Source organism: Chelonoidis abingdonii, chromosome 6, assembly GCF_003597395.2.
Source record: "Chelonoidis abingdonii isolate Lonesome George chromosome 6, CheloAbing_2.0, whole genome shotgun sequence".
Classification (NCBI taxonomy): domain Eukaryota; kingdom Metazoa; phylum Chordata; order Testudines; family Testudinidae; genus Chelonoidis; species Chelonoidis abingdonii.
The window spans coordinates 88,444,394-88,469,489 of record NC_133774.1 but is presented as its reverse complement, the minus strand read 5'-3'; the positions used below and the strand labels follow the sequence as shown (position 1 = coordinate 88,469,489).

At 39.0% G+C, this 25,096-nt stretch overlaps 1 protein-coding gene across 1 annotated transcript in view; it reads right to left on the bottom strand.

Annotated features, from left to right (window-relative positions):
* The window catches only part of CNTNAP4 (contactin associated protein family member 4), a 291,312-nt gene that overhangs the window by 109,574 nt on the left and 156,642 nt on the right, over window positions 1–25,096 (bottom strand). Inside the window, exon 4 of the mRNA XM_075067493.1 lies at window positions 663–810. Coding sequence (XP_074923594.1) covers window positions 663–810 — 148 coding nt within the window. The remainder of the gene's footprint in view (window positions 1–662; window positions 811–25,096) is intronic.

The following is a 25,096-nucleotide window of genomic DNA, read 5'->3' as shown; positions in this document are numbered from 1 at the left end:
GAAGTGGGTATTCACCCACGAAAGCTCACGCTCCAAAACGTCTGTTAGTCTATAAGGTGCCACAGGATTCTCTGCTGCTTTTACAGATCCAGACTAACACGGCTACCCCTCTGATACTAGTGTCCAACAGGTGGCTTATAACCAACTATAACACACACTATTGATATCCGCAACATACTTGTAACTTCTATTAATCACATAATAATGCTGCACAAACTATTTATAAACGTACCCTTAATATAAGCAATGACCTTGAAGCATTATTGATTTATGGCGGAGTCCAAAGTTTCTGCAGAGAAAACGCTTTCTGCGTAGCCAAGATCAATAATCTTCTAGTCCCAATTAGTGAATATTTTTCCTTCTGAAGAGAGAGCTACATTTATAAGGGAAGTATGTAACAATAGCAAATAGGAGTTTGGAGTGAACTAGCATTATTGAATTACATCCATCTACTTGATACTATTGAGCTTAGGATGTAAAGAGCTGGATAGTAAGGAAAACATTGCCAAATGATGCAGAAATAGATAACATCTATGCATAAAAATATTAAAATCAATAACATTCAGATAATTAAGCTGACAAAGCTACTTCTATTTGCAGTTTAGGTAAAAAAAAGGCAAAGATTGATAGTCATTTCATTCAGATGATTCACAAATACTTACTATATGTGCAGCCGTAAACCTCAATACGCATTCCAATTCTGCCATTAGGATTCCAGTCCAAGGGGACAAAACGGAGAAATCTTGCTTTGATGGAATGTTGAAGCTTATTGTGCACAACACTGTCTGCATTTGTGTTTCCTGAAAAAGCCTAGAAGAAAACAAAAAAGGATAACAATATCCATACTGCATATAGAAGTAAACAGAAGTATTATTGACCTACTGTTCATTCTAGAGCCTTACCCTACAAACACTTATGGATGTGAGTAAATTTACTTACGTGGGTAGCCCCATTGAATTGCATGGAAATACTCACAAGAGCAAACTCACTCAGATGCTTAAGTGTTTTCAGGATAAAAAACACTTAGTAATGTATCTATCCATCCAACTATTTATATCATGCTCATTTGAGTGCCTTCAATCTTTTATACTTTAAGTGAAACTGTTTTTTTTTTTTTAAATCCCCGAAGAACTCTATGTTGTGATACCCTTATGTGTCAGGGTATTATGCCATCTAAAATTCCTTGTATATATCATGGATAGGTTATTATTATATTCTTCTCTACCTCAGAGGGAATTTAAAATCCAATACCTTGTTGTACTTTGGCTGTGAACTGTAGTAAAACCCAAGAATTACTGTTTCTAGAGAGAGAGCTCATCTTGCGAATAGGTTGCCAGCTACTTGAGACAACTTTTTATAAGAAGAATTTAAATACAGCAATTTTGGAAAAACAAAAAGAAAATCTGCACTTGTACTTTATTTTTATAGGCAAAGGGAGAAAACAGTTTTTTTTTTAAAAAAAGCTTGTATTGGCAACAATAATAATTTTATTTTTATTTCTTGCAAGGTGTACCATTGCTTTAGTTAATGAAAGAAAATAAGTGAAACATCTCCTCTACTAAATATTACAAACTTAGGTATTTTAAAAACCAGAAAATAAAGTCTGTTTTCGGTAGTGGATGCTTAGTTTCATTTTTTTTTTTTTATTACTGAGGTTTGTGAAATAACAACATGCAACAAAATATTCAAAACAGATAAATTTTGGGTTTCAATGTTTGACAATTTAGACAGATTGCTGTCCCTGAAATATGTTGGTTAACTGAAGCATAGCAAATAGGATACATTTCCATATGAGGACCACAGGAACATCTTAAATTTGAATGATCAGTACATCTCCATTTCCATTATGTTTTGATTGCCTAGGAGACATTTGCTATCACTGTATGCCATGGATTTGTTGTGACCATAGAATGAGATTTTAAAAAGGAACATTCTGGTTTACACTTCTCATCTCCTCTTTATTTTGAAGTGGAGGCAATTCATCATGAGTCTCCCTCCATAAAAATAAAGCTTCCCGCTTTCCCTCCCGCATCCTAGTGGAATTTCAAATTAATTGTCAGCTCAGAACATTGAGTATGAAGAAACAGCTAGTGAACAGGCTCATTAGAGCTAACCTATTAAGTCAGTAATAAGTAATGAGAGTCAGCAACTTTAAATATCTAAACCATTTGCAGCTTCATGCTTTATAATCTCACTTTTACAGTAGAAGGCAGAAACACTCCATAACAAACACAGGAGAACTACCACTATTTTCAGTATGAGACCCTTCCTAAATTCTTGTCCCTTTGAATCATATTTGTAATCACTAACAGAGGTAACTGCTATTGAATGTGCCAATTAGTTTGCTGACTGAACCAGAACCCAAACTCCAGAAGTTAAGTGCTATGCACAAATTAAGTGTTCCATTAAGATTTCAATTTTTTCTAAGATGGTTTCTGGAAGGCATGCACCTAGCAAAAATGAGTTGTTAAGTTTTGAATAAAGTATGTAAATGCCTGATTTGTTACTTCAAGGGATACTTGAGCCATGTGCTCTTCATTTAAAATTAGGTTTCTGATAAAAATAATCTAAAAGTGAAACACATTCTCCTTTACACCACTCTAAATGGTTAGTTTTGAAAACAAGATTTTCCAGCTGTTTTGCAATGCTTTTAGCCAGGAACGCCATTCGCTTTTTTGCTTCCCTAGGCAGCAAAAGGTCCTGCCCCAGAAATGCCGCCCCTGACAGAGGTGGCAGAAGGTCCCGCCCCTGAAATGCCACCCCCGACAGAGGCGACGGAAGGTCCAGCTGCCGCAGTTGTCGCCGCCCAAAAGTTAGCACCCTAGGCGACTGCCTTGGTCACGTAATGGGTTGTGCCGGCCCTGCTTTTAGCTGGAAAGAACAAATTCAAAAGTATATTTATTTCAGGCTCCTTGTCTCAATCTACTTCCCTCTCCTACCCTCCAAGTCACCTCCACACTGCCTGGGCCCAGAGGGGATGTGTGTCACTGAAAGTACAGGAAATATTGACTCCCTGATCTCAACTCAGGTGTCTGGAGCCAGACCCAGAATGGCCTGTTGCAGCCCAAAGCTAAAACTGCAGCAAAACCACACTCAGCCCTGGGACAGAGCATGCTCAACATGGACAGAATCTTCTAAAACTGAAGTAATATCTACTGAACACGAGTGAACTGAAATTTTTCAAAGTCTTATAAACTTGGCTAAATTCTGGTAGATTTTCATAGGGACAGCTAAAAGCACATCCTTCACACAATGGCCAATCCCCCTGTCAAATTTTAAGTCTATGTTCCAAAGCACAGGGATGCTAGAGCTTTTCAAATAAAAGTCACCAGAATTTTTTATTGTGGACAAAGTAACACATTTTACCCTTGCCTAGTTACTGGAAACTGCTGAACTGTTTTGGCTGAAAAAACCTTCCTTAGCCACAATTTTCCTCCTAAAGCAAATTCCTGGCCTGAAAAATTTCAGCCTGAATGATCAAAGTTTAACAAAGTCACAAGCAGCTGAAAACAGGGATGTTTCATGGGAATTGTGAGCAACCTCAATAAAAGTCAAAATATGCATCTTTTAAAGAATGTGGCAGAAGTGTAGAAACCCAGTCAGTGCAAGATTACAGCAAAATGTTAACATGGACGTTCCTTCCGCCCATCTCTGTTGTCTGCCCAGATGGAAGTTAAAAATCATTTTCTAAAAAACAAAATGTACAATTCATACCCAAAATTCCTTTTTCCAGTAAAGTAGGTTTCAGTGTGCAACGTTGCGGGTGAGATATTGATGTACTGAAGCACTGACTGATCTGTTCTTCAGGACCATGAGGGTTAAAAGATACTGCTCCATAAATGCAAAATTTATTAGCATTATTTAAATACAAATTCTAAGCTGATTTTCAAATAGACAAATATTGCATATTAAGGTCCCAATATAAGGCCAGATCATTCCTTAGAAGAGAACAAATTTGCAAAGGGGACTCAAAACACACTGACTGTAATTAAAATGCCTTTCTTCCCAAAGTCCTAAAAACACTAGCCCTTTCCTCCCCTGAGAACTGTTAGTGCATGAGTCAGATAAAAATCAGAGCCAAAAAAACACATCAAGATATTTAAAACTGAAACAAAAAGAACAGTTAACAAGACATGCCAAAAGCTTTACCGCTCAATTATACTGTTTTTCATTAAAACAAAAACAAAAACAAACAAACAAACAAAAAAACCGAGGACTACTTGTGTCACCTTAGAGACTAATTCATTTGGGCATAAGCTTTTGTGGTCTAAACTCCAGTTCATCAGATGTATGGAGTGGAAAGTACAGTAGAAGATTATATATATATATATATTATATATATATTATATATATATATCTACCACACACACACCACACACACACACACACATATACACTATTATTATATATAGTGGCAGAGCTCTGACCTTGCCCCTGTGGTCCCTGCGCTTCTAGCGATTATGCTAGGTCAGTGGCTCACTGTGACCTCCATGTAGCCTTCTCTCTTCTAGGGCCAGGGTTTCAGTCTACTGAGCCCTTTTCATCATAGCCAACAAGGAGGGTAGTGGGAACTCGCTAGTCTCTGTGTCCTGGGGTTCTTTCAGAACAGCTTAGCCTCCGTCCGACGAGGGCCTGACTTCCCCTCCAGGAGATGTTCCTGTAGTGCTGAGTTTGGGGGAACCAGACCCGCCTCTACTCTGGGTTCTGGCCCAGGGACCCTAATGGTAGCAGCTGTGGCAGTCGACCTTTCACTGCCAGAGCTGCTACATTTTCCTGGCCACTTCCCCACAGCTCTCCTGCTCCTCCCTTCTTCACCCTTACTTAGGACTCCCTTAACGGTGTTTGAGGGTGTCTTTCATTAACCAGCCCTCTCGCCACCTTCCTTGGCTCCCTGGCTTTCCTCTGGCTGACTGAGTGAGCCCTTTTATAGTATCAGTGGGCCTTAATTAGAGTCAGGTGGTCACATTAGATTACATGACTCACCTGACCCTTGCAGGTTAATTAGAGTCAGGTGTTCTCTTAGCCTGGGAGCGGCCTGCCTGCTCTGTGTCAGTCAGGAACAGAAAACTGTTAATCAGTTGGCCAGTATATCTGCTCTTCTATTCTGCTGTACCCAACTGGCTGAGGTCATCACATATATATATATACTATATCTACACACATACACACTCACGCACAGAGAACATGAAATATGGGCGTGCCAACCAACTTCTAAGAGACAAATCAATAAATGGCTATTATCACAGGAGAAAAAAAACTTTTGAGTGATAACAGGATGGCCCATTTCAAACAGTTGACAAGTAGGGGTTGGTAACAGTAGGGGGACATTAGACTGCGGAAATGATTTTAGTTTGTATAATGACCCACTCATCTCAGTCTTTATCAAGCATAATTTAATGGCACCCGTTTGCAAAATAATTCCAGTTCTGCAGTTTCTCGCTGGAGTCTGTTTTGAAGTATTTTGTTGAAGATTTGTGACTTTTAGGTCTGTAATTGACTATCCAGGGAGTTGAAGTGTTCTCTGACTGTTTTTTAAATGTTATATGTCTTGAAGTCTGATTTGTGTCCATTTATTCTTTTGCGTAGACTGCCCAATTGGCCAATATACATGGCAGAGGGCATTGGCTGGCTCATATCACATTGGTAGATGTGCAGCGGGTGAACGAGCCCCTGATGGTATGGCTGATTTGATTAGGTCCTATGATGGTGTTCTTGAATAGATATGTAGACAGAGCGAAGTGGGCTTGTGTGCAAGATAGTTCCTGGTTAGTGTTTTTATTGGGTACTGTAGTGTGGTTGCTGGTGGTATTTGCTTCAGGTGAGGGTGGAGGCTGTCTGTAAGCGAGGAACCTGACTCCCAAGATCTGTGAGATGATTGAATCGTCCTTCAGGATAGGTTGTAGATCCCTGATGTTGCACTGGAGAGGTTTTAGTTGGGGGCTGGAGGTGATGGCTAGTGGCGTTCTGTACTTTCTTTGTGGGCCGGTCTTGGATTAGGTGACTTCTGGTATTCTTCTGGCTCTTTCAATCTGTTTCTTCCTCAGCAGGTGAGTATTGTAGTTTTAAGAATGCTTGATAGAGATCTTGTAGTGTCTTTCTCTGTCTGAGAGATTGGAGCAAATGCGGTTATATTCTTAGGCTTGGCTGTAGACAATGGTTTGTGATGTGATCTGGATGAAGCTGGAGGCATTAGGTAAGTATAACAGTCGGATGATTTCCTGTATAGGGTGTGATTATGTGACCATTGCTTATTAGCACTGTAGTGTCCAGAAGGAATCTCTGTGTGTGGACTGGTCCAGTGGAGGTTGATGGTGGGATGGAATGTTGAAATCCTGGTGGAATTCTCAAGAGCTTCTTTTCCATGGGTCAAGATGATGAAGATGTTATCAATGTAGCGCAAATAGAGGAATTAGGGGATGAGAGCTGAGGAAACGTTCTAACTCAGCCATAAAAGTGTTGGCACACTGTGGGGCCATGTGGGTACCCATAGCAGTGCCGCTGACTTGAAGTTATACATTGTCCCTAAATGTGAAATAGTTGTGAGTGAGGACAAAGTCACAAAGTGCAGTCACCAGGTTTGCCATAACATTATTGGAGATACTGTTCCTGATGGCTTGTAGTCCATCTTTGTGTGGAATGTTTGCTAGAGGGCTTCTACATCCATAGCAGCCAGGATGGAGTTTTCCGGAAGATCACCGGTTGTCTGTAGTTTTCTCAGGAAGTTAGTGGTGTCTCGAAGATAGCTGGGAGTGCTGGTAGTGTAGGGCCTGATGAGAGTATCTACATTGCCAGGCAATCCTGCTGTCAGGGTGCCAATGTCTGAGATGATGGGGCATCCAGGATTTCCAGATTTATGGATCTTGGGTAGCAGAAAGAATACCCCTGGTTCAGGTTCTAGGGGTGTGTCTGTGCAGATTTGTTCCTGTGCCTTTTCAGGGCATCCAAATTCTCATCTTTCATCTGCACATTGTTTGTTGACAGAGGTGACCATTAAAAAGTCACCAATTACATGTACATTAATTTTATTAACAAATCTACATTTCATCTGTAATTTTAACCAGAGGGTTTACAAAACTGCACCAGTATAAAAAAAATACAGTTTCTGTGTGCCTCACTTTGTTAAATATAAGACTGCCAGAAAAAAACATGTAGTTATAATACTTAGCTCTCATATAATACTTTTTAGCTATAGATTTTATAACATTTAAAAATGATGGTAAATATCATCATTTCTATTTCACAGATGGTGAAACTGAGACATAGCTGGTTAAATGAGTTGCCAAAGGTAACACAGTAGGTCAGGGAGAAAGCCAAGAATAAACCTATATCCCCTGACTCTCAGGATTAAAATATTTGCAATACCCCTTTGCAAGTAGTTATGTAACCATGATTTTTATGTTGCTCCCTAAATTTATATTAAAGAATAAACCAGATGTTCCCTGTACTTAAGCGAAAGATAAAATGTAAAAGATTTGAATGGTGACCACCATACTTTAGGATTGAAATCTATTTAGACTCTTCCACTTGAGTCTTGTATCAGCCATCTCATTGCATTACTTATATGTGGTTTGAAAGCTAAATTTAGTCATGTTCATGTTTAGGATCATATTAATACTGATGTATTATTTTCAATCAGTTTGGGCATGTAATTTCACCACAGCACAATTACCAAGGATTTAGATGGACAGCCTGCACACTGCTATTAGTGCCATTTTTCCTAGATCGAGTCTCTCACCTGTCACCCTTTGACAGTATCTCTTCACTTTTCTTGACAATGATGCATAAAATCCTCAAAATAGTATCAAATGCTTAAACAGACCTTACCAAAAAGGACTATGTGGATGGAAGGTTTTTATTTTATTTTTGTTAGATTTAGATAAAGATACCTAAGTGCCACACATATACTGAGATGCTCCCTGATGTCAGTTCAAGTGCCTGGATCCCACAGCAGCCCAGAGCCAAATTAGGGTGAAATTTCATATGAACAGCAAAAGTTATAACACCTCTGCCAAATATCAGGACAATCTTCCAAAACATGTGGTCACTAGACCTTTTCAAATAAAAGGTTACTAGAACATGGGAAAAAAAAACATTTTTTTCCTAGCTTCTCTCAGAAATAACTGAACATTTTTGGCTGAAACGTTAAATAAATAAAATCAGCCCAAACCAAAATTTAAACCCAAATAGTTAAAGTTTGGCAAAATTATAAACACCTGAAAACCGGTTCTTATCATGGAAAGTACTGGGTAACCTTAATGATAAACGGTGCTATCAACTTAATTTATAATAGGTGATTCCATAAAATATAAATAATCGTGCTAACTGCAATTTTGATTGTTGAAATTACAGTATCCTAGGTGAACTGATCATAGTAAAAAATTACTAAATAAGTCATTTATTTTCCTTATGCAAAATCCAATACAGACCAAAGTGCCTTTAAAAAATTCTTTAAAATGTACTCTGTTGAAGAGACACTACCAAGTTTAATAGTCCGTATATATTTGCATGCAATTCTTTCATGTATATATTATAAAAATTCATGCTTAATTGAGAAAACCTACAAAAATAAAGCACTGTGCAGGTGTTGAAGAAGAATTTTTAAAAAGTGACATGGAAAAAAAAAATAAACTAAAATTTCCCTGAGTTTACAATTTTTAAGAAGTGAGAAAAGGAATCATGTCAGCCATTTGCTGCAGACAATAATCCTCATTTTATTAAACTGAAACTTACTAAGTGTCTGATTCAGCAACAGTATCTAAAGCCTTTTGGAATACGCAAGCATTGGAAAGTAACAACAGCTACTTATTCCATGATGGGTCAATGAAAGCTTGGTTCACTGCAGAAAGCAATTAAAATCTTCAGCTCCTTAGTGAGGCATTATATTGCTGCTTTGCAGTCGCAGAGTTCATGTTAAAATCAGCCCAACTTCCTGGACACAACAATTCTTGATTCTTAGAGCAGTCCATCTTGTGATCCAGTTGACCTTATAATCCTTGGGCACAGGGGTTCTCAAACTTAGTGAACTGCGACAACAAAATTTCTGACAAGAAAGATCTCTACACAGCACCAGGAGGGGGGACCAAAGCCCGAGTCTGACCGAGACTCACTGACCTAGCCGGGGGGCCAAATCCTGAGGCCTGCCACCCAAGGCTGAAGCCCTCGAGCTTTAGCCCTGGGTAGTGGGGCTCAGGCTTTGACTTTGGGCCCAGGTGCTAGCAAGTCTACCACCATCCATTCTGATCTCATTAAAACAGGGTTGCGACCCACTTTGGGGTGCTGACCCACAGTTTGAGAACTGCTAGGCTAGAATATCTTTTCTCCTATGGGGACATAGTGAATCAGAGCCCAGGCCTGGTCTGGGTAAAACAATTCACTGGGAAGAAGGACCTTTTGTTTCCATTTACAGTGAAGACAATCTCACATAGTTGGAAACCTGTTGGAAAGGTCCCCCCTGAGCTTTTTTAGAAGCTGGTATATTTATCTTTGGGCTGCACAACCCTTCTCAATCTCCTAGGCTGAGTTTTACATTGGTGTTATCAGGCAGTGGGAACCAGATACATTCAGACTGGAGTCCCTTTAAAATTCATCCTTGGATGCTTAGTCATTTGGGGAAAAACCCAGCAACACATTAGGACACCGAGCAACTCATAGAACATGCTCAGTGAGCCCCAACAAGAGGAGTCTCTGTGAACACATTAAGACTTTGCTGTTAACCTAGAGGGAATTGCACCTTGGAATGAAGTGCTATCTCAATGACCGCATAACCTAGGAGGGCTGTACAACTTTCCAGCAACTGCCAAAGCTCCTTTTCAGCTCAATAGGGACCTCAAAGGAGTTGATCTAAAATTAATAGATTAAAGTTTGGAGTTTTAAACTATGTATCTTAATAGGCTTACAATTGTTGGCATTTATAGTTAGTGCATTTCACACTTTAATTATCATGTTTATCTTGTAGCATGCTCTTGTTAGGTTCTATCTTGAGTAAATCTGTTTAACAAAGTGTTTGATCTGGTAAGGCCAGTGTCGTATAGAGAATGCTTCTGACTGGCTCACGAGCATGCTCAATAGATCTGAATGTATGGAGAGGAACTATTGGCATGACAAGGCTTCTATATGGGAAATACTCTATTCATAATGGAGGTTATTTAAGCTTCTTCAAGACCTTTTTGACCTGAGGGTAGCATTTCCTGGGGGACTCAGCACACACTCTCGCTGCTTACATACAATATATCTTACTGCAGACATCCAGTGACAACTCTCTGTTGTATTAATGCGGCAGTCACCTTGTGTCCTACCTCATTCATTCTAATGCAGCAATGAATTACAAAATGAGTAAAATAATCTGCCACCACTAAGGGGATCCCTTGTAGCAATAGAAACATAACTTTATACTACGTTACATCCCCCCTTAAAAATCAACACAATAATTCTAACCAAACTTCATTAATTTCTAGACTGATGTGACCATGTAAATATGAAAATATCATGTTTTGTTTGTTCACTTTATATAAAAAAAAAAACACATATTGTGACAAAATTCCTCCTCTACCTTGGTGGGTCCTGCGCTTATTGGCAGATTTGCTCACCTCAGTGATCTTCCCCTCTGGTGGAACCCACAGTCTGGGTCAACTCCTCCTGTGTCTGATTAGGAGTTGCGAGGTTTGAGGGGAATCTGGGCCTGCCCTCTATTCCGTGTTCCAGCCCATGGCCCTGTGGATTGCAGCTGTCTATAGTGCCTCTTGTAACAGCTGCATGACAGCTACAACTCCCTGGACTACTTCCCAATGGCCTCCTCTAAACACCTTCTTTATCCTCACCACAGGACCTTCCTCCTGGTGTCTGATAATGCTTGATTGTCTGATAATTCCTCAATCCTCCAGTAGCACACTCTCTCAGTCTCAGTTCCTTGCGCCTCTTGCTCTCATCTCCTCATACGCGCTTCCTCTCCTCTGGCTCCTCCCCGCCTGACTGGAGTGACCTCCTTTTTAAACCCAGGTGCCCTGATTAGCCTGCCTTGATTGGCTGCAGGTGTTCCAATCAATGTAGATATCTCCACTGCCTTCTAGAAAGATCTTAATTGGACCCAGGTGCCTTGATTAACCTGGAACAACTGCCATTTGGTTACCACAGTACTAGGGATTTCTTTAGCCTGGGGCTAACATACCTGTTCTTCAGTACTTTACTGTAGCCATCTGGCCTTGCCCCATCACAATATGTATTTCTCTCTGTGAATATATGGACACTCAGAGAGCCTGTCAGATCAAAAGATCAAAAGATGAACTGAAATTTTGTATTAACACTCACAACATAAGAATCTTTAATTACCTTTGCTTTTGAACAAGATCTTCAAGGATTAGCTAACTATAACTGATATAAATACAGGTATCTATATTTGAAAATATAGGATCAACTGAGAACCACAATAATTTGACTTTTGATGTTCTCAAAGACAACTATGATGATCTTTGAGCATAACAACCAAAATATTTTTTAAAATAAATGTAATGATTGTTTATTTGAATTACATCATCAAAATATAAAATTTGTGACCAACCTATCTTCTATGTAGAGAGCACCTTCTAGATCTTGGCTGCAAGGCCACTATCCTTTCTGTTTTCAAATCCTCTCCTGAAGTCCAACTTCTTCCACAGTCCTTTGTAAAAGAAGCGGATTGATTAACAGCAGCAGGGCTTGAGGGTAAATTGAGATGTTCTATAATATATGAACTAATAAACGCCCAAGGCGTTATCAAACGTTGTTTTATCTAAGGGTATGTCTACACTTACTGGGGATCAACACTGCAGTGATTGATGCACCAGCGGTTGATTTAGTGGGGCTAGTGAAGATCCCGCTAAATAGACTGCAGATCGCTCTCCAGTACTCCACTGGACCGAGAAGCATAAGGTAAGTTGATGGGAGAATTTCTCCCATCGACCCAGTGTGGTGTAGACACTGCAGTATGTCGACTTAAGCTATGTCAACTCCAGCTCCATGAATAACTCACGTAGCTGGAGTTGCGTAACTTAGATTAACTAACCCTCATAGCATAAATCAGGCCTAAGAGTGGCCAGTCACTCTATCTGTTTATTGTACTGATCTCCAATGCTCTTCATCTAAGTTTGTTTTCACTTTTAGTCCTCCAGATTGTGTGCCCTCCAGATCTTTAGGGAAGGGACCTGATTTTTATTACTTTGCAGTGCCTCATCAGAGAGAGATAATAAATAAGAATATATTCCAGTGAAGATAATAAGGGATTAAAATATTTGTGACACAACACAGCACTTTGCCTATCAACACCAACAGATACCAATTTGTGGATAGGAATATAAAAAAAAAGTCTGTAAATTACAGTACTTCATTCACCTGGCAAACAATCTCACACTTTGCTTTGGAAACGAAATTAAATGACCAGAGAGAATCTCATTACCTATGCAACATAGAAATCATGGAAGAGATGCTTTGTAGCTCTTGGGTCCAAAGGATCGTAAGTAATATAATAGTGCACTACAAATGTTTCCTATTCAATTTATTTCTGTGACCTATCATTTTCCTAGATCAAGTCTTGTAGCTATTGCTTTCAAAAGAAATGCCAGTGTACAGATAATTCTGTAGATCTTAAACTTGGTCTATACTTAAAATTTAGGTTGACATAATTATGTTGCTGGGGTGTGACAAAGCTACACTCCTGAGTGATGTAGCTATGCTAACCTAAACCCCAGCATATGCACAATTAGGTTGATGGAAGAAGGCTTCCCTTGATATACCTATTATTAGATGGGGATGTGGTGTTCCTACACCAACAGAAAAATTTCTTCAGTCATTGTAAGCTGTGTCTACACTATGGGGCTTTCTGGCATAGCTGCAGTGATGTAGCTATCTTGGTATAGTCCACATAAGGTAGACTTGGCATAACCTGCCATGTTGAACTTACAGTGCTATATTACACAGCATGTTAATAGTAATTATGGTCAGATCCTTGTGTTTCCACAGCTTCAGAATTGGCAAAAGAATGCACCCTCTTTCCAGTGAAGAACTTGGCTACAAAATGTAAACTTTCATTTACATTTCTAGCCCTCCTTGCTAAAATGCAACCTTTTCAAAAGTAAGAGGTTTCCACGTTGTTCTCTTGATTCTGCTGAAAAAATATGTTGAAGTTATAGCCCTAAGAGAGGTCTGAACTGCTCCCATCCATCTCAGAGGGGTGTTAATAGTGAAGCCCAGTGATGGCAGTTTAATTGTGGACAACTGCTCAGTAATTCACCACTGATAATTTCAGCAAAAATATCTAGCAAATATGTGTTTACTGCATTTAGTGCCAGATATGGGCAGACAGGGGAAAGAGAGGACAACGGGGCAACTGGTTCGCAAAGGATACCTGAGGTAGCGAAGCAGAGGTTTAAACCCCCAGAAGTGTCAAGTCAGATGTGTAACTGCTCTCAAAATAGAGGGAAGGAGGACATACATCTCCTTTCTCCTGCCAAAATCCTCAAGAAGCCTGAGATGCATAAAACACCAAATATCTCTTACCTAGCTCCCCAAACCTCTAGATGATCACTTTTACACTGAAATTATGCTTTTCTGCTACAACTTTCTACACCCCACTATATCCCTGAAGGCAGAGTGAAATCAGAACTATTCAGAGCTATGTTTTGTATTGAAATGAACATTCAAATCAGCAACAGGAGAAAATTGTGACTTACCTACAATGGCCACACACAAAGGAGCAAGTGGATAAAAGGAATCCATAATCCCTCATTGTGGTCTCTGTACATCACTGATCAGAGCAGGGGATGAAGTAGGCTCCACAAGGAAATGATTTCCCACCCCCAATGTATGCATACGGGGAATGGGCTGCTCCCTTTCATCCCCATGTTCTACCCAGCATTTCTGAACCAATTAGGACTGAAAAGTAAATAGTGTTGGCAACTCTTGAGATTTTATCGTAAGTCTCATAATAGTGGATGTTTTCTTAAACTCCAGCTCCTGATCCAGGTGATTATGTGAGAGTCTCACTGGCTAAAGGCAGCAGAGGATGTCTTGGTATTTGTTTTGTTTGTTTCTTAAACAAATTTCTTGCTTTCATGATTTCAGAGAAAAGCTTGAAAAGATGAACGTTGTCTACCATAAATACTCAAAAACCAGAGATCAAACAAAAAGAACCTGCATTTATTTATTTATTTGAAGTCTAATGAATTTTAAGCTAATTGCTTGATTGTGGAGGGTCTGAGTCAGGATTTTTCAATGCTTGGGGTTGGCAGTATTATATGCTACTGACCAGTAGAAAATTACTTCCCCCAGGGAGCATGGTGGAACTAGGGAAAGAATTGTGACTCTGAATCACCTTTTCTTCCCTTGTCTGCCCCGAGCTGGCTCAGCTAATGGAGCCGCTTATTTCTGGCCATGGACAAAGTCACAATATTACCTCATATGGAGAGTTTACTCTCTGTATCATTTGCCTTTATATTTAATTGAATAAAACCTCTTATTCACTAGAAGCAGCTGCATACATTTCAATATTTCAGATTTCAGCACTTCTATCTCACAAAATTCAGGAGGCTTTGACTGAGATTTTTGATCTCATGTATCGCAAGGCATACAAGACCCTGAACATAACCTAGAAACATTGTCATGGGGTCAGGCAACATTTAGCACAAGACAACAGTTTAATTAACGCTATGTTTAAAAATATCTGCAATGCAAGCACAACCAAGGAAGAATCAAAGATAGAGTAACTATGAAGCAAATAATGTTCCACTTATGAATGGAGGTCACTGGATGGATTAGTATCCTCATGTTGTAAAACAAAAATAGAGTGTGGTTTGGTCTCCAGAATCATAGACAGGCAGCCTAAGTGACCCACTGAGCAGTCACTACTCATAAGAAATACTCTATGAACGCTGATAACATCATGACGTTTTTTGTCAGGATTCAATTTGGAATCTAGATGGCAATGCAGAAGTACTGAAGAAAGAGGTAGGAATTTGCATTATACAAAGCAAGAAAAGAGTATTTGAAAGAAAGCAGCATATACCTATGAAACAAAGTGGTTTAAAATCCCAGCAAAAGGTCACTTGGCCTCCCAGGAACAACTCCACAGCAGCCTATGATGCTGTTAGTCACCAGAAAAGATCCAAAGCATTTTACTTAAGTTCTTTAGGGAAAAAGTGAATTATTAAAGGGTGACATTTTAAGTCATTTAGAAAGACAGATTAAGAATCTTTTGATAAGATGTAATAGATGTACTGTGTGCTCATACTTCATATTCAGAACAATGGAATCTAGGCTTAATTTTGTCCAGTGCTGCATGCAGTGCATCTAAACTTCTTTATTCTGTATTTCAAAAGTGGAAGAGATGTAGAATCTTCAGTTTAGATTCAATAAGCACAAAGGAGCAGGGATTTATTTTTCTCCTTTTTATTTTTCTATTATTTCTACATGCCAGCCACTGGAATAAGGGCCCTGGTCCCTGTAAAACAGGCCTTAATGGGGTAAAAATTTTAATTTAGCCTAATATCCTGTGGGATTTGGCTACTGCTTCTTCCTAGTTCCTAATACCTGTGAGATACTGACCGTGACACACTTGGAATAAGACACAGGACAATTTGTGGCTCATAAACTATTGAAAGAGATGCTAACCAATTCCTACACGTTACAGAATGGGTTTCAACAGCCAGCAACTACTTGTCCAGTACGGGTTCCAATACTAGACCACACAACAGTTGTGGGTATTAGGCAAAAGACATCAATATTCCTGATAACTCCAACACCAAACTAAAGTGGTTGAAAGCAAGCCACAGACCTATCTGCTTGGCAGCAGCAAACTCATCATATCTGCTAGGCTAGGAGAATATCCAAGAGCCCACCTCAGGAGAAGAGGAGGAGAGAACAGAACCAATCAGCTGATGAAAGGTGACGAGAGGCCTCATTGGTGTTCTTCAACACCACAAGGAAGTCAAAGTGGGGACGCAATCCTGCTTACACACAATAGGCACAGGAAATTTTAGAATGAATTTTAATGATATATTTTAAAATGTTAGATAATCAGATGATGCTTATGATTGCAGATCACACTATGCCTGATTTGTCTCTGTCATAAGTAGATAGGTAAGGTAAGGGTTAAGTTTCTTTTACCTGGAAAGGGTAACCAAACACCTGACCAGAGGACCAATCAGAGAACTGGATTGTTTAAAGTCAGGGGCGGGAATTTGTATACTCGGGGTCTTTTTTGTTTTCTCGGCTGTGAGTAAACAAGGTTTCCTCCTAACTCCTTCTTATCTCAAATATTATACCAAAAGTCTGTGAGTACAAAGGAACCCAAAGCAATTCGGCTGTGAGGAGCTTTGGGTTGTATTTACAGATGTGGATTGCTGGGTCTTTGTTGTTCCTCGGCTGTGAGGAACAAGCTACCTTACTGATTCCAATCTTCTTCTCATTCTACTAAGGGGCAGTGAGTACAAACCGGGAACAAAGTAAAATCGGCTATGATATGCTTTGCTTTGTACTTACTGTGTGTGATTGCTGGTCTATTTAAATTGGCTATTTTTTAAATCAGACTGGGGTATTCAGATTTTCTTAAGTAGGAGCCTGTATAAATGTTTATGCAAGTTATTAGTCTGTATTGTCTCTTTTTCTATATAAAGCTTTCTTTTTTTCAAAACTTGTGGAAGTTTCTTTTTCTAGTAAGGCAGAGAAAGTGAAACCTCTGTATCAGGTACCTGTCTCCCTCACGGGAAGGCAGGCACGGGGAAAGGCAAAGCCAAGCTGTTGGTATTTTGCATCTCAATTGTCCTGAGGGCAGAGAACGCTTATCTCTTGGGAAGCAGAGAAACCGGTTTCTTGATACTCGCAGGCTAGACCAAGAGGCAAGCCTGGGAAGGAGGGGGGAAGGGGTTTTCTCCCCTGCTTTTAGCATCCAAGGGATTTGGAATCTGGGTGTCCCACCAAGGGAGGGTTGGGGACACCAGAGAGAGGAAAGGGGGGATCAGGCCCTATCAATTCCTGATCTGGTGGCAGCCTATCAGATCTAAGCTGGAGATTAAGCTTAGAGAACTTCATGCGAGTAACTTATATTGGAACTCTAATGTTCAAATTAAGGAATATTACTTGACAGTCTCAAGACATATACTTAGTCAAAATAGTTTGATAAAATAATGTATTCTAATCCAACTCACCTTCTTTAGTGTTGATGCAAATTTGACTCAAAAATCACATTGCCTCATTAATGTTTGCAGCTAGTCAAGAACAGAGATTACAAAGATGTATATATAAATCCTACTGTAAACTGGACATAATAAAATGACTATGTTTTCAAGACATCCAGTCTCTGTGGCTTACGGTCTTGAGACCAGGAACCAGATTCTCTTGGTATAAACTGGAATAATGCCATTGACTTAAATGGAGATGCACTGATTTAACAATAGTTGAGGATCTGTCCCCATGATTAAAGTTTGGGAATGGTAGTGGCAGCTTGTAATTCTGATCTCTTTGGTTATGTAGTCACATCAGGCATTAAATTTGCATCTCTGTGTGCACAGCAGTCTGTGAGGATAAAAGCTAAAACACAAAGCAATTAAAAACAGTCCTGAATGGCTGGGCGTGCTTTTAGGTTGCAGATGTCCATGCTATCAAGAGCTTTACTCATCTAGACATTCACAGTTCTTTATATTAAAAATGATCTTCCTTCAATGAAAGATTTGGCAACTTCTTTTTTCACTTGGTCAGCATGGTGTCCCTGGAGGAATGCTTTCAAACTAGCAACATGTTTATGAGACAAAATCAAAGCCCTGCAGCCCTGCTGCAGTACAAGTGTTGCCAACTTCTATTATCATAGTGTTCAGTATACTTAATATCTTTTATATCTAACAATTACCACGTAGTTTGAAGGATGAGATGCAGTCAGATACACTTAAGTTGTGTGTTTCAAAACTGGAAATTGTGGTTACGTGGCTGGACATAGATGGGTGTCCAGATCTCACCAGCTAAATTCATACGTCCTCAAGAATCATTAAGAATTCAAGACTGGCTATGACACTAATCTACAATACACCAGAGCAGATGTACTATCAAAAGCACATCAGAGTTATTCTGTCTAGAAGGATTAGCATCTTTCCAGAATGCATTTGTAAACCTATTCCTAAACAAAGTCAGTTGTTGAAGGGAAGTGTGTAGAGTGGCACACCAATACTGAGAAAAATTTGAAACATGCTATCCTTTCCCCGCCCCCATGCAACCATTCCCAAAGTGCTTAGGGTTATGTAAAGCTTGTCCTTTACCCTATTGGAGTTTTACCAGAGTATAGACAACAGGATATGGCACAGTGAATTCAAATTCAAACCAATTTGTAATTGTAATGCTGGGAGGTATTTAGATACACACAACCCTACAGAATTTCTTATTCAAGCTCAAAAGTTTATTGCACTGAGCAAACTCATCACATTAGGTCTGATCCTCTACTGCCTTACATCTGATGCAGTTATTTACACCTAATATGCCAGATACTCATTCACACTAATACCATTTTACACTGCTCCAGCAGTGTAATGGCGCCATAGAGAGGGTGTAAATTAAACTCATCTAAGTGGGAGATTCTAATTTTAATAATAGATATTAAATGTTTTTTTTAGGTTTATTTAACACAATTTAGCACAGGGGTAGGCAACCTATGGCACGAGTGCCGAAGGCAGCACGCGAGCTGATTTTCAGTGACATTCACACTGCCCAGGTCCTGGCCACCGGTCCTAGGGGCTCTGCATTTTAATTTAATTTTAAATGAAGCTTCTTAAACATTTAAAAAACCTTATTTACTTTACATACAATAACAGTTTTGTTATATATTATAGACTTATAGAAAGAGACCTTCTAAAAACATTCAAATATATTACTGGCGAAACCTTAAATCAGAGTGAATAAATGAAGACTCGGTACATCACTTCTGAAAGGTTGCTGATCCCTGATTTAGCAAGTAGAAAATAAGGAGGAGAGTTAGCACCATGTACCCATCTAGTTGTCCATGGTTCACCAGTCACTGGCCCATGGAACACTCTTGAAAACTGTTACTGGTACATCCACAGGCAAACAGTTTGCCCTGTCATATCTAATTCCTGTTAGCAACTCTTTGTATTTGATCGATGGATCTATCTATCTATCTCTATATACGCTACAGTATAAACTCTGCTCCATTTCCCAAGAACATCCAAGCATAGAAACAGATAAATTGTGTAGAAGCTCAGGCAAGAAGGTTGTTGTCCATAACACAGCAATGTAAGTATGAAATACAGCATTTGAGTGCCAAAAAAAAGTTCAGGTCAAATACAACAACTTTAATAGAAATGAAACATATATAAACAGAGAAGTAAATGAAAGCTTCAACAACAGTCTAGTACATACAATAAGAAGACTATTTCTCCAAGTGACTCCAAAATAGAACTGACTCACCAGCATGTTATAGATATAGAACAAAATTAGCAAAGTAAATAGAACTCAGTTTTACCACAAACCATTACATTCAAGCAGTCCATCTCACAGTTAATGAGAGAGATCGCTTCAACTTCAAACCACTTAAAATAGTCCACAGAAGTCAATTTAATCATTATCAAGGTTTGCATCTCGCACACTGGACATATAATACAATTAAAAGTTTGTCACTTCATCCTTTTGAAACCAGCCATATTATTCTTTCATTACTCCTGATTTCTTGGAAAAAAATGTACATTCTTCTCATTACCAATGACCATTGAGCATTTGATTAAACCAAAAACTGTTATTTAATTCATCCAGTAATACCGGAGTCTGGTTTTTGTGATAGGAACGTTGCCATTGAAATATTGAATTGTTTGGTCCCAAACAGCATTGCTATCACTGCATGACTTATACAAGAGGACAAAGCTGATTATAAGGGAAGAACGATTGTTCCTCTAAATACGCATCTTGGCAATGAGCAATAATGTCACAATAAATACAGAAACAGTATCATGATGATTTAATAAAGTGTTAATTGAATATATTTTAGGTCTGCCAAAATATGAAATCACTCTGACTATCAAACACTACTTCAGATTATCTTTATTATACTTTCCCCCAAGATTATATAGAATGACTAAGAGACTTCAGTTACTTTGTTAACGGAAACGTTATTCATGTTTTCGCATTTAAGATATTAATATATGTCACATTTTGTAAATTCATTTACCTCCTGACAGCAGTTAAGAAATCAATGACAAGTTAACTCTAAACAATAGCATGTAGTTTAGTACTTTTTTTTCTTTTTTTAAGAAATATGCAATTTTTGCCATGTCAATTTGGAATAATTACATAAGAAAAAAGGGTAAGACTAGTAAGGATTTTTGGAAAATACGGAATGGGTCTGAATTAGTTGTAAGAATGGTTTTAATCTTTCTGGAGATTCTTGTCTACTTCATGTGATTTGCAAAATTAACCATTCATTTTTATTGGGTGTTATTTTAAGTTAAAATCTCTACATATGGTATAATGGAAAGTATGTCTGTAGAAATATTTTATGGAGAAAATAACTAGCATGTTTATACATTTCTACTGAAATATTACAGTAACTGAGAAATCAGGCTAGAAAGTCCGGCCATATACAATTATGGCTTTTTAAAACTCTGTTTTCTGCAGGGATATTTGTTGATTATTTATTATTATTATTATTATTATTATTATTAGGGCATTTAGAGCAAGCATACATAGGCTTTTTTTAGAGTTTGTATAGAGCTAACTAAATACTGAGATTTAATCTGCCATGCAGCATTGCAGTAGCAATATGACTAGCATCCCACTTATTTTCTTGGCAGAAATATTAAGTTTTAAATTAAATTAAAAACCAAAAAGAGAGTCTGCAATGGAACGTTGATAGCAATTCTGTTGATTATGTATAAGCCAGAACTGACCAGGCCAACTCTCAAAACCATATTTCCTTTGCAGTGCCAACAGGAATAAATGGTAGCCCAAAAAACAAAAACAAAAACCTAACTCATTAAATTCAGCAGCTGTGACATGGAATTCATATAGCATTAGTCAGATGCTTACCTGGTGTAAGTTGTCATGGCTCTACTGACACCAGTTGAGCTACAATTATTCAAACAAATTGAATATTTGACCCTATATCACCCCACAAAGTGATGGAGAAGGAAGACCCCATTTTTACATGGTCACTTTTCTGAGGAGAACAGTCTAAGGGATATTAACTTTTGCCACATAAAAGCAATATATAGTAATATATGTAAAACACATGGCAAGGGTAGGGGAGAACAAAACAAATGGAAGTCATCAAGACAAAATAATAACATATCACACACATGCACAAATATGCTTTTCCAAACTAAGGACAGATGTGTAAGAAATGAAAATACTACCCGAGTCCTCTAAATCTATTTGTGTGTGATTTTAAGGCAATTATGTTTGGTTACTTAATCCAGTCATAGTAGCAATTATTTCTTACTGAAAAATATCAACGTTTCAATCTAGCAAATTCAAGTCTCGTCTTTCTTGTAGTTATTTCTTTGTATCTTTACTTTTTCCCGATAATTTTTCACTATTTTTGTTTCTCTTCTTTTAACTTGATCTCTTTATTTATTTATTTGTTTATTTATTTTTAAAAAATCTGTCTCTGGTCTGCACATATTGCCAAGAACAGGAAAAAAAAAGGGATAGAAACATTTTTGAAATAGTCGAGTTTGGATCTGCAGCGCAAGCATTGTAGAACAAATATTAACTTGACTAGTTCCAAAAAATAGGCTTTTGAATAGGCTACTTGTGATGTAAATAAGTATACTTATCATTGAAACCACGAACCTGGAAGAACTGAAGCTAAAGAAAAGTCCCAAATAAAGTGCATGCTTTATATCAGCTTCTGCTGATTTTGGATAGCTAAATCTCTGTGCTGGCTTAATCTTCAGTCAGAAAGCTCATGATTATCCTTGCTTCTCATATAGCTCAAGTCACAACTGACAATAGGACTCTGCTGTTCAAACTATTCCAGCGAGCATTGTATGAACAAGTTTCGGTAACACTACTGGACTTTCCCTGCATATATTTTAAATTCTAATTTCCGCTTCAAAGTACAGTTATGTTGTATATGGAATTTAGTTTCTCAGTATAAGCAAATACTTATTTTTTAATTTATAATTGTGTGAAAGAGCTCTCAGTTTGTACTAAGATGGCATCCAAAAGTCAACTGCCTGAATATGATTTAAAACATATTAAAGACATTATCATAAATGGGAACTGAGGACTCACAACATCTCAGAAGACTGGATGCTGACACTGGGCTAGTATCATTCCAAGAGATGATTCTTTTTATTTTAGCCCTTATCTACATGTGTGGAGTTTGCACTGACTTGATACACATTAGTTGGCGTGCAATACACAAGCCATATAAATAGAGTACACACGACAGCTCTGCCCACTTTCAGTTCACATGGTATACATATGATGTGGGCTTGTTACGCACTAAGCATGTGGCATTCTGGAGGGTATCCCAGGGTCCTTTGCTTCCCCGCTAATCAGTGTTCACTCTGGGATTTTTCTCACTGTGCATTGTGGAATACACAATAGAGGCCAATGGAATTCTAGGATTTTGGACAAATTAAAAAAATCCCATTCTTCTCCTCTCTTGGCCTCATGCTTCTCTGGTTTCTGAATTGGCTAACACAAATTTCAAATTGCTGTTTGGGTTTAATTTGAATTCTTGGACTTTGCCCTTTGTACCACTTAGCAAATGTGATTGCAGCAACATCTTCCTCCTCCAGCAGCAGCAACCAACGGAAGTATAAGGACGAGACTGAGTAACTGCTAATACAGGAGCTGTTTCTGGAGCAGTTTTACACACAGCTCCACCATTTCTGGGCTTGGGAAACCAGTGTTGATTGGTGAGAAAGGATCATTCTGCAGACCTGGGATAACTAGCAGTGGTGAGAACATTTCAGGACATCAAAGGAAACCGTTTTTGAGAGATGTGCTGAACTAGTCCTGGAGTGGCAGCTTACTAACATGCAGTGTTCCATACACATGGACAAGCTGGTTGCCGTGGCCATCTGGAAGCTAGTCAGCCTTGAACATTACTAGTCTGTAGCCAACTAAACAATCTGGCATAGAGAGATCGCTAGTTGGGGCCATTGTCACGTAGGTGTGTAATGCTATGCATAAGGTACTGTAACTTGGAAACTTTCAGAACACAATTGATAGCTTTGCATACACAGGGTTCCTAAACTATATTAGGGCAATCGATGGTCCCATATACCTATCATTTGCCTCACCCCTACCTGCATACCAGGACGTAGAGTTTAAAATCTGAAAGATATTTTTTCCATGGTGCTCCAAGGCTGGTTAATCACTGTGGGGGTTCACAAACATAAATGCAAGATTGTCTGGAAAGGTCTATGATGCTAGGAGTTTTTTTGGGGTGCGTGGCAGTAGGGGATAACTCAGCTCTGTTTATCTTAATGGAGAAAGGAGTGTTTTCCCAGAGGATCACTGTTTTGGAGATTACTCTGGTTATTCTGGGAGATCTGGATTGTCCTCTGTTTCCCTGGCTAATGAAGAGGCCACTTGGACAGATGGAAGGTATTGTTTAACTATGGCCTGAGCAGTTGCAGAATGACAGTGGGGTGTGCATTTGGCCAGCAGAAAGAAAGGTGGGCACTCTATGGGCTAAGTTGGAAGCTGCAGGGGAAAAAAAGCTTGCCTAAAATTATAGCTGCAAGTTGTATTTTACACAATATTTCTGAGAATAAGGAAGAAAGCTTTCATGATATGTAGGCAATTGAGCTGCAGAGACTCGCTTAGGAGACTAAGCAGCGAGCAAGGCATCCTCTAGAAAGTGGAAACAGATAGAAATGCCTATGCTCTTCATTTGAGTCTCAAGCATGAAAATGTGCAGCTGTACATCCAGCTGTTATCCCAGGGTGGGTGTGGGGTCTGTAAGCATTGCAGTGTCATTTATGGATGGTACAAGTGGCACATTATGACCATCCTTATTTTATCTTGTGTCTGTGCCTTTATACTTTTGTAATAACCTAATGCTTATGCAAAATTTATGGGGGGGCTCTGTCTCCCATGCACTGAACAGTCTTTATGAATGAATTTGTAATGGTTTTTATTTTTAAACAACATATGCATTATATAACCACCGGAAATAAAACTTTAATTAAAACAGCCACAAAACAAAGCTCTAAAGTGAGACAGTGCACTGGAGAGCAGCACACAACAATGTAGGGGCTGCATTTCACTGGTGATTACACACTTTGCCTCTGCTTCTTCTTGTTCTTTTGCCTTCCTGTGCTAAGCATTGGGGCTCAAAGTTATCAAAGCTGGGATCCAAGATGAAACTGTTCTCACTGCACTGAGCTTTGGTCAGGGATGGGAATGGCATCCAGGAGTATGGCTATAGGATACAGCATGGAACATGCTGGTGTTCCCACTACCTTGTATTGTCCAGCAGCTGTAGAACATTGCTGGGTCCTCGATGGAAGTACTGAATTGTCAGGTTGTCCGCTTGCAACGTGTTACGTCAGAGCATTCTGCTTCCATATTGCCTCTTCTTGTATTCCAGAGAGACTATGATACCATTTTTTTAAACTCTCCCTGAGGTTATTTCCAGTCTTGGAGGGACCTCAGAGCTGGCAAATGGTGTATATATATCAGGTCTAAACTGGGATTTGGGGTATTCAGTATATGCTGTTTGTGTTTGCAGTTGTGACATGGAAGCTGTCGGGGGTTGGAATTTGTTTTCCTGGATTGACTTTGCAGTTTTGCTCTGTCTTGAAGATGCTTATATGGTATTGGAAGAGGGCATCTAGGGGCGAGCTGGACGGTAATCCTCTTGGCATCTTCTTTAGGCTGTCTGGATTCTTAAGATGTGTAGCTAGGAGGACTTATTAAAAAAGGCAAAGGTCAGTCACCAGCAAGATGTGCTGTGAAGTTATTCATCAAGATGGTCCCTGCAGAAGTGTTGCAGGAGTGGAAGGTAATTGTGAGCTCTGCTAGGGGCAATGACTGTACATCTAGCCTGCAGAATGTCCAGTCCAAAATCAAGCAATTTTTCAGTTTTAGATTCTGCTTTATCTCCCTTGCAGATATG